Source organism: Salvelinus sp. IW2-2015, unplaced genomic scaffold (genome assembly GCF_002910315.2).
Source record: "Salvelinus sp. IW2-2015 unplaced genomic scaffold, ASM291031v2 Un_scaffold2392, whole genome shotgun sequence".
Lineage (NCBI taxonomy): Eukaryota > Metazoa > Chordata > Actinopteri > Salmoniformes > Salmonidae > Salvelinus > Salvelinus sp. IW2-2015.
In genome coordinates, this window is record NW_019943714.1 from 72,132 (window position 1) to 82,086 (window position 9,955).

At 48.2% G+C, this 9,955-nt stretch overlaps 1 protein-coding gene across 1 annotated transcript in view; it reads left to right on the plus strand.

Moving 5' to 3' along the window:
* Positions 1-1,606: 1,606 nt before the first annotated feature.
* The window catches only part of LOC112073850 (cell adhesion molecule 2-like), a gene marked incomplete at its 3' end in the record, with an annotated part of 71,922 nt that continues 63,573 nt past the window's right edge, over positions 1,607-9,955 (plus strand). Inside the window, 2 exon segments of the mRNA XM_024141091.2 lie at positions 1,607-1,619; positions 1,801-1,953. Of these exon segments, the coding sequence (XP_023996859.2) occupies positions 1,607-1,619; positions 1,801-1,953 (166 nt within the window).

The following is a 9,955-nucleotide window of genomic DNA, read 5'->3' on the forward strand; positions in this document are numbered from 1 at the left end:
CTGCTCTCTAGCCCTCTCCTGTCTAAAGCTCATCCTGCTCCTCTCTAGCCCTGCTCTCCGGTCTAGGCTCTACTCCGTCTCACTCTAGCCCTCTACCTCGCAGCCCTCTCCTGTCTAGCTCACTCGCTCCACTCTAGCCTCTCCCTCTCTAGTTCTCTCCTCTCTAGTCCTCTCCTCTCTAGCCTCTCCTCTCTAGCCGCTCTCTCTCTCTCTCTCTCCTCTCTAGCCTCTCCTCTGCCTTCTCCTCTCTGCTCTCCTCTCTAGTCTCTCCTCTCATAGCCCTCTCTCCTCTCTAGCCTCTCCTCTCAGCCCTATCCGTCTCTTAGCCCTCTCTCTAGCCCTCTCCTCTCCTAGTCCTCTCTCTCTAGCCCTCGTCCTCTCTAGCCCTCTCCTCTCGTAGCGCCTCTCCGTCTTAGTCTTCATCTTCCTCTCTCTAGCCCTCTCCTCTCTAGCCCCTCTCCTGTCTCTAAGCCCCTCTCCTCTCTAGCCCTCTCCTCTCTAGCCTCTCTCTCTAGCTCTAGCCTCTCCTCTCTAGCCCTCTCCTCTCTCCCTCTCCTCTCTAGCCTCTCCTCCTAGCCCCTCCGCTCTAGTCTCTCTCTTAGTCCTCTCCTCTCTAGTCCTCTCCTCTCTTAGTCCTCTCCTCTCTAGCCCCTCTCCTCTCTAGTCCGTCTCCTCTCTCTAGCTCTCCTCTCTAGCCCTGCTCCCTCTCTAGTCTCTCTCTCTAGCCTCTCCTCTCTAGCCCTCTCCTCTCTAGTCTCTCCTCTCTAGTTCCTCTCTAGCCTCTCCTCTCTAGCTCTCCTCTCTAGTCTCTCTCTCTAGTCCTCTCTGCTCTCTCTAGCCTCTCCTCTCTAGTCCTCTCCTCTCTAGTCTCTCTCTCTCTAGCCCGTCTCCTCTCTAGTCCTCTCCTCTCTAGCCTCTCCTCTCTAGCTCCTCTCCTCTCTAGCCCTCTCCTCTCTAGCTCTCCTCTCTAGCCCTCTCCTCTCTAGCCCTCTTCCTCTGTAGTCCTCTCCTCTCTAGCCCTCTCCTCTCTAGTTCTCTCTCTCTAGACCTCTCCTCTCTAGCCCTCTCTCTCTCTCTAGTCCTCTTCCTCTCTGTCCCTCTCCTCTCCTCTCTAGTCCCTCTCCTCTCTCTAGCCCTTCCTCTCTAGCCCTCTCCTCTCTAAGTTCTCTCCTTCTCTAGCCCTCTCTCTCTCTAGCTCTTCTAGCCTCTCTCTCTAAACGCCTCTCCTTCTAGCCCTCTCGTCTCGTACCCTGCTCCTTCTAGGCCTCTCTCTCTAGTCTTGCTCCTCTCTAGCCCTCTCCTCTGCTAGCCCTCTCCTCGTCTAGCTTTCTCCTCTCTAGTACCTCTCCATCTCATAGCCCTCTCCTCTGCTAGTTTCTCGCTCTCTAGCCCCTCCTCTCTTCTCTCTCAGTTCTCTCCTCTCTCTCTCCTCTCTAGTCCTCTCCTCTCTAGCCCTCTCCTCTCTAGCCCTCTCCTCTCTAGCCCTCTCCTCTCTAGCCCTCTCCTCTCTAGCCCTCTCCTCTCTAGTCCTCTCCTCTCTAACCCTCTCCTCTCTAGCCCTCTACTCTCTGTCCCTCTCATCTCTCCTCAAGTGCACCACTCAGGGATGACTGTAACAAGTACATTTGTTCCGTTTTTTGTTGAAATATTGTGTGTGATGAAATAAGATGTGGACATTGTTATTGTTAGTGATAATAGTCATTATTCAATTATATCTATGTCTCTCTCTCTCCCTCCCTCTCTGCTCTCTCTCTTTGTCTCTCTCTCTCTCTCTCTCCCTCTCTGTCTTTCTCTCTTTAGCTCTGAGAGATAACCGGATAGAGCTGGTGAGAGCGTCGTGGTCCGAGCTGACCATCAGTATCAGTGAGATCACACTGGCTGACGAGGGGATGTACACCTGTTCTCTGTTCACCATGCCTGTCAAGACCGCCAAGGCCTACCTTACTGTACTGGGTGAGGACATAGTACACACAGGAATACACACTCACAGCAGCACACACACACACAGTGTTTTCATCTATATTTTTCATAGCTGTCTATTTACCACCACAAACCGATGCTGGCATTGAGACTTCACTCAACCATCTCTATAATAAGCAAACAAGAACATGCTCATCCAGAGGTGGCGCTCCTAGTGGCCGGAGACATTAATGCAGGCAAACTTATTGGATGGCGTATAGATGCAGAATGCTGTGGTAGCCATGCTGGTTAAGGATGCCTTGAATTCTAAATCAATCACAGACATGGTCACCAACAAAGCATCAGCAAAGCACCCCCACACCACCTCCTCCTCTGCTTCACAGTGGGAACAACACATGCGGAGATCATCCATTCACTCTGGCGCTCCTAGTGGCCGGAGACTTTAATGAAGGGAAACTGAATTCCGTCTTACCTCATTTTTACCAGGTGTGCAACTAGAGGCAAAACAACTATAGATCACGTTTACGCTACTCATAGAAATCTGACCAGAACTCTACCCTCCTGACTCCTGCTTACAAGGAAAAACTCAAACAGGAAGTACCAGTGACTCGCTCAATACACAAGTGGTCAGATGAAGCCGATGCTGAGCTACAGAACTGTTTCTGAATATGTTCCGGAATTTATCCAATGACATTGAGGAGTACACCACATCAGTCACCGGTTTCATTAATAAGTGCATCGACGATGTCGTCCCCGTACATTGACCGTACGTACATATCCCAACCAGAAGCCATGGGTTACATGCAACATCCGCACCGAGCTAAAGGCTAGAACTGCTGCTTTCAAGGAGCAGGACACTAAAACAAAAGCTTATAAGAAATCCTGCTGCGTCCTCTGACGAACCATCAAACTGGCAAAACATCTAAGATCGAATCTTACCACTCCGGCTCTGAAGCTTGTCGGATGTGGCTTGGCGTGCAAACTATCACGGATTACACAAGGAAACCCAGCCGCGATCTGCCCAATGACGCGAGCCTACCAGACGAGTTAAATATCTTCTATGCTCGCTTCAAGGCAAGCAACACTGAACCATGCATGAGAGCACCAGCTGTTCCGGACGACTGTGTGATCACGCTCTCCGTAGCTGATATGAGGGAGACCTGTAAACAGGTCAACATTCACAAGGCTGCAGGGCCAGATGGATTACCAGGACGCGTACACAGAGCATGCGCTGACCAGCTGACAAGTGTCTTCACTGACATTTTCAACATCTCGCTAGCTAGTTAGCGGTGGTGCGCGCTAATAGCCTTTCAATCGGTGACGTCACTTGCTCTGAGACCTTGAAGTAGTGGTTCCCCTTGCTCTACAAGATCCGCGCCTTTTTCGAACGATGGGTAACGATGCTTCGTGGGGACTGTTGTTGATGTGTGCAGAGGGTCCCTGGTTCGCGCCCGGGTCGGGGCGAGGGGGCGGACGAAAGTTAAACTGTTAGATGAGCACACGCAAGACATAGCATACAGACAGAGCAACATAGAACAAGCAAGACATAGCATACAGACAGAGCAACATAGAACAAGCAAGACGTAGCATACAGACAAGAGAAACATAGAACAAGCAAGACATAGCATACAGACAGAGCAACATAGAACAAGTAAGACGTAGCATACAGACAGAGCAACATAGAAAAATACTTTAGCCAAAATTCAATAAAAGCAACAAAGTGTTTCCACCCTCACAAGCTACAGACAAGCAGACACAACATGTAAAGCGGCAATACACAGCTAGGGATTATGTTCACAAATCTGATTGATCTTTAGCCATGTCTTCAGGCATTTTGTGAAAGTGTGATATGTGGTGCAGTTATGTGTGTCTGACGGCAGTGTATTCCAGACATGGGAAGCTCTCACAGAGAAAGCGGATTTACTAAAGGTGCTTTTCCTTAAGGGAACTATACAGTCACCTCTCATGGCAGACCTTGTGGATCTGCTGCYATATGTTTGGGTTTTCTGTTTAACAAAAATACTGAGTGGAGGGGGAGCCTGGCCATTTAGGATCTTGAATACAAGACATGCGTCGGTGTATTGCACAAGATTTTCCCAACTCAGGAGCTCATGCTTTCTGAGGATGTAACAGTGGTGATGGCTATTGGGCTTTCTATCAAGCACTTTGAGAGCCTGTTTGTAGACCGACTGAATGGGTTTTAATGTTGTACAGCAAGCTTGGGGCCAACTAGTCAAGCAGTATGTTAAGTGGGGGACTATCATAGATTTGAAGTACAAATTTGCTACCTCTGTAGTCAAACAATTTCGTATAAATCGGAAATTAGCTAGGTTGAATTTGGTTATTTGAATGAACTTTTTCACCTACAACGTATCCCTCCTGGAGATTTCAGGTTGTTTTGTAGCTATAGAATGAAGCACACCTCACCCTATACCAGGCGGTGTCAGAGGAAGACCCTAAAAATAGTCGAAGACTCCAGCCACCTTAGTCATAGACTGTTCTCTCTGCTACCGCACGGCAAGCGGTACCGATGCACCAAGTCTGGAACCAACAGGAACCTGAATAGGCTGCTAAATAATTAGTTAAATTGTGCAAAATAATTATCTGCATTGAACTTTTTTGACTAATCTGCTACTGTTTATTATCCATCACTGTATTCCTAGTTATATGTCCCTACCTCGTACCCCTGCACATCGACTCGGTGCTCGTACCCGTGTATATAGCCAAGTTATCATGGACTCGGTACTGGTACCCGTGTATACAGCCAAGTTATCTTGGACTCGGTACTGGTACCCGTGTATACAGCCAAGTTATCATGGACTCGGTACTGGTACCCGTGTATACAGCCAAGTTATCATGGACTCGGTGCCCGTACCTCGTGTTTATAGCCAAGTTATCATGGACTCTGTGCTCGTACCTCGTGTTTATAGCCACGTTATCATGGACTCGGTGAAAAAAAAAAGAGAGAGAGATAACAGAGAACATTCCCTGGTCCATCCCTACTGCCTCTGATCTGGGGACTCACTAAACAGAGAAACCATTCCTGGGTCATCTCCTACTGCCTCTGATAATTGTGGGACTTTCCTTTGTAAAATGTTTGTTCTGAGTGTTGGAGTGTGGCCCCTGGCTGTCCCGTCAATAAAAAATAACAATTTTTAATTGTGCAGTCGCCTGGTTTGCGCTTAATATACCGGAATTTTTGAAATGGTTTATACTTTTACTTTTGATACATAAGTACATTTAAAAACCAATAAACTTTTTAGACTTTTACACAAGTTAGTAATTTTTACCGGGTGACTTTTTTTATGACAAATTGAGTACTTTTCCACCACTGGTTCAGTACTGTAACTTAATTCTGTCCGTATCCTCTTTTGAGCGTGACTGAATTACACCCACCCTCCATCCTCCATCCTCCACCCTCCACCCTCCACCCTCCATCCTCCATCCTCCATCCTCCACCTCCACCCTCACCCTCCCATCCTCCATCCATCCACCCTCACACCCTCCCCCTCCATCCTCCACCCTCCCCCCTCCATCCTCCCACCTCCACCCTCCACCCTCCACCTCTCCTTCCTCCTCCACCCTCCATCCTCCATCCTCCACCCCATCCTCCACTCCTCCATCCTCCACCTTCACCCTCCATCCTCCATCCTCCACCCTCCACCCCCCCTCCACCTCCCACCCTCCATTTCCTCCACCCTCCACTCCATCCTCCACCTCCAGCTCCATCCCTCCACCCTCCACCCTCCACCCTCCACCCTCCACCCTCCATCCTCCACCGCTCCACCCTCCATTCCTCCATCCTCCACCTCCATCCTCCACCCTCTACCCTCCACCCTCGCACCCTCACCCTCCACCTCATCCCTTCCATCCTCACACCCTCCGACCCTCCAGCCCTCCACCCTCCTATCCCCTCCACCCGTCCATTCCTCCATCCTCCACCCTCCATCCTCCATATCCTCTTCACCCTCCATCCTCCATCCTCCTCCACCCTCCATCCTCCACATCACGAAAAAACTCAAGCCTTACTGTGAATGGATAAACGCACTCTCAATGTTTGCCCTTTTCAGTGGCCGCGATTTTTGAAAGACGTCCTAAAGGAATAAAGTAAAACATCCAAATGTTTAAAAGTCAAGTCTTTGAGTGATCTGGCTTGAATTCGACTGTTTATGCAATTAATAAATCTCTCTCTGGCTCTTCTGTTTGGTCCATTGAATATGGCTAATAATTGTAACCTAATTATGTCTGCTAATTGCCTAAAACAAGCTTCAGCTTCACAGTCTGCTAATCGCCTAAATGACTTCAGCTTCACAGTCTCCATTGGCCTAAACAGCTTCAGCCTTCACAGTGTGCTATGGCCCAACAAGCTTTCAGCCTTCACAGTCTCCCATTGGCCTAAACAAAGCTTCAGCCTTCACAGTCTGGCTAATCGCCCTAAACAGCTTCAGTCTTCAACAAGTCTGCTATAATCGCCTAAACAAGCTTCAGCCTTCACAGTCTGCTAATGCCTAAACGAGCTTCAGCCTTCACAGTCTCCATTGGCCTAAACAAGCTTCCAGCCTTCACAGTCTTGCTAATTGGCCTAAACAAGCTTCAGCCTTCACAGTCCTCCTATTGGCCTAAACAAGCTTCAGCTTCACAGTCTCCTAATTGGCCTAAACGATCTTCAGCCTTCACAGTCTTCTAATGCCATAAACGAGCTTCACCTTTCATTAACAATTGCATAAACTAATTGGCTTAAAAACAATCTTCAGCATCGGAAATGAAACAATATTTGTGTGCGGTACTGATTATTACAAATAAAAATAAATTGTATTCGTCAAAATACTTTGTCAATAACAAGCGTAGCCTAACAGTGAAATCCCTTACTTATGGGCCCTTCCCCGACAATGCAAGAGAAAGACAATAGAGAATAATACAAAGGTAAAACACGTCATAATAAAGTAATAATACACAGAGTAACGACAACGTGGCTAAAACACGAGGTATGAACCCGAGTCCATGATAACGTGGCTATAAACACGAGGTATGAACACCGAGTCCCATGATAACTTGGCTATAAACACGAGGTACGAACAGCCGAGTCCATGTAACGTGGCTATAAACACGAGGTATGAACACCGAGTCCATGATAACTTGGCTATAAACACGAGGTATGAACCCGAGTCCATGATAATTGGCTATAAACACGAGGTATGAACACCGAGTCCATGATAACTTGGCTATAAACACGAGGTATGAACACCGAGTCCATGATAACTTGGCTATAAACACGAGGTAGAACACCGAGTCCATGATAACTTGGCTATAAACACGAGGTACGAAACCGAGTCCATGATAACTTGGCTATAACCACGAGGTACGAGCACAGAGTCCATGATAACTTGGCTATAAACACGAGGTACGAGCACCGAGTCCATGATAACGTGGCTATAAACACGAGGTACGAGCACCGAGTCCATGATAACGTGGCTATAAACACGAGGTACGAGCACCGAGTCCATGATAACGTGCTATAAACACGAGGTACGAGCACCGAGTCCATGATAACGTGGCTATAACACGGGGTACCAGTACGAGTCCATGATAACTTGGCTATAAACCGGGGTACGAGCACCGAGTCCATGATAACGTGGCTATAAACACGAGGTACGAGCACCGAGTCCATGATAACTGGCTATAAACACGAGGTACGAGCACCGAGTCCATGATAACTGGCTATAAACACGAGGTACGAGCACCGAGTCCATGATAACTGGCTATAACACGGGTACCAGTACCGAGTCCATGATAACTTGGCTATAAACACGGGTACGAGCACCGAGTCCATGATAACGTGGCTATAAACACGAGGTACGAGCACCGGTCCATGATAACTTGGCTATAAACACGAGGTACGAGCACCGAGTCCATGATAACTTGGCTATAAACACGAGGTACGAGCACCGAGTCCATGATAACGTGGCTATAAACACGAGGTACGAGCACCGAGTCCATTATAACGTGGCTATAAACACGAGGTACGAGCACCGAGTCCATGATAACTTGGCTATAAACACGAGGTACGAGCACGGAGTCCATGATAACTTGGCTATAAACACGAGGTACGAGCACCGAGTCCATGATAACTTGGCTATAAACACGAGGTACAGACCGAGTCCATGATAACTTGGCTATAACACGAGGTACGAGCACCGAGTCCATGATAACTGGCTATAAACACGAGGTACGAGCACCGAGTCCATGATAACTTGGCTATAAACACGAGGTACGAGCACCGAGTCCATGATAACGTGCTATAAACACGGGTACGAGTACGGAGTCATGATACCTTGCTATAAACACGAGGTACGAGCACCGAGTCCATGATAACGTGGCTATATACACGGGTACAGTACCGAGTCCATGATAACTTGGCTATAAACACGAGGTACGAGCAACCGAGTCCATGATAACGTGGCTATAAACACGAGGTACGAGCACCGAGTCCATGATAACTTGGCTATAAACACGAGGTACGAGCACCGAGTCCATGATAACTTGGCTATAAACACGAGGTACGAACACCGAGTCCATGATAACTTGGCTATAAACACGAGGTACGAACACCGAGTCCATGATAACTTGCTATAAACACGAGGTACGAGCACCGAGTCCATGATAACTTGGCTATAAACACGAGGTACGAGCACCGAGTCCATGATAACTTGGCTATAAACACGAGGTACGAGCACCGAGTCCATGATAACGTGGCTATAAACACGAGGTACGAGCACCGAGTCCATGATAACTTGGCTATAAACACGAGGTACGAGCACCGAGTCCATGATAACTTGGCCTATAAACACGAGGTACTGGCACCGAGTCCATGATAACTTGGCTATACACGAGGTACGAGCACCGAGTCCATGATAACTTGGCTATAAACACGAGGTACGAGCACCGAGTCCATGATAACTTGGCTATAAACACGAGGTACGAGCAACGGGTCCATGATAACTTGGCTATATACACGAGACACGAGCACCGAGTCCATGATAACTTGGCTATAAACACGAGGTACGAGCACCGAGTCCATGATAACGTGGCTATAAACACGAGGTACGAGCACCGAGTCCATGATAACTTGGCTATAACACGAGGTACTGGCCCCGAGTCCATGATAACGTGGCTATACACGGGTACCAGTACCGAGTCCATGATAACGTGGCCTATAAACACGAGGTACGAGCACCGAGTCCATGATAACTTGGCTATAAACACGAGGTACGAACACCGAGTCCATGATAACTTGGCTATAAACACGAGGTACGAGCACCGAGTCCATGATAACTTGGCTATAAACACGAGGTACGAGCACCGAGTCCATGATAACTTGGCTATAAACACGAGGTACGAGCACAGAGTCCATGATAACTTGGCTATAAACACGAGGTACTGGCACCGAGTCCATGATAACTTGGCTATAAACACGAGGTACGAGCACCGAGTCCATGATAACTTGGCTAATAACACGAGGTACGAGCACCGAGTCCATGATAACTTGGCTATAAAACGAGGTACGAGCACAGAGTCCATGATAACTTGGCTATAAACACGAGGTACTGGCACCGAGTCCATGATAACTTGGCTATAAACACGAGGTACGAGCACCGAGTCCATGATAACTGTGGCTATAAACACGAGGTACGAGCACCGAGTCCATGATAACTTGGCTAATAACACGAGGTACGAGCACCGAGTCCATGATAACTTGGCTATAAACACGAGGTACGAGCACCGAGTCCATGATAAGTGGCTATAAACACGAGGTACGAGCACGAGTCCATGATAACGTGGCTATAAACACGAGGTACGAGCACCGAGTCCATGATAACGTGGCTATAAACACACGAGGTACGAGACCCGAGTCCATGATAACTTGGCTATAAACACGAGGTACGAGCACCGAGTCCATGATAACTTGGCTATAAACACGAGGTACGAGCACCTAGTCCATGATAACTTGGCCATAAACACGAGGTACGATCCCGAC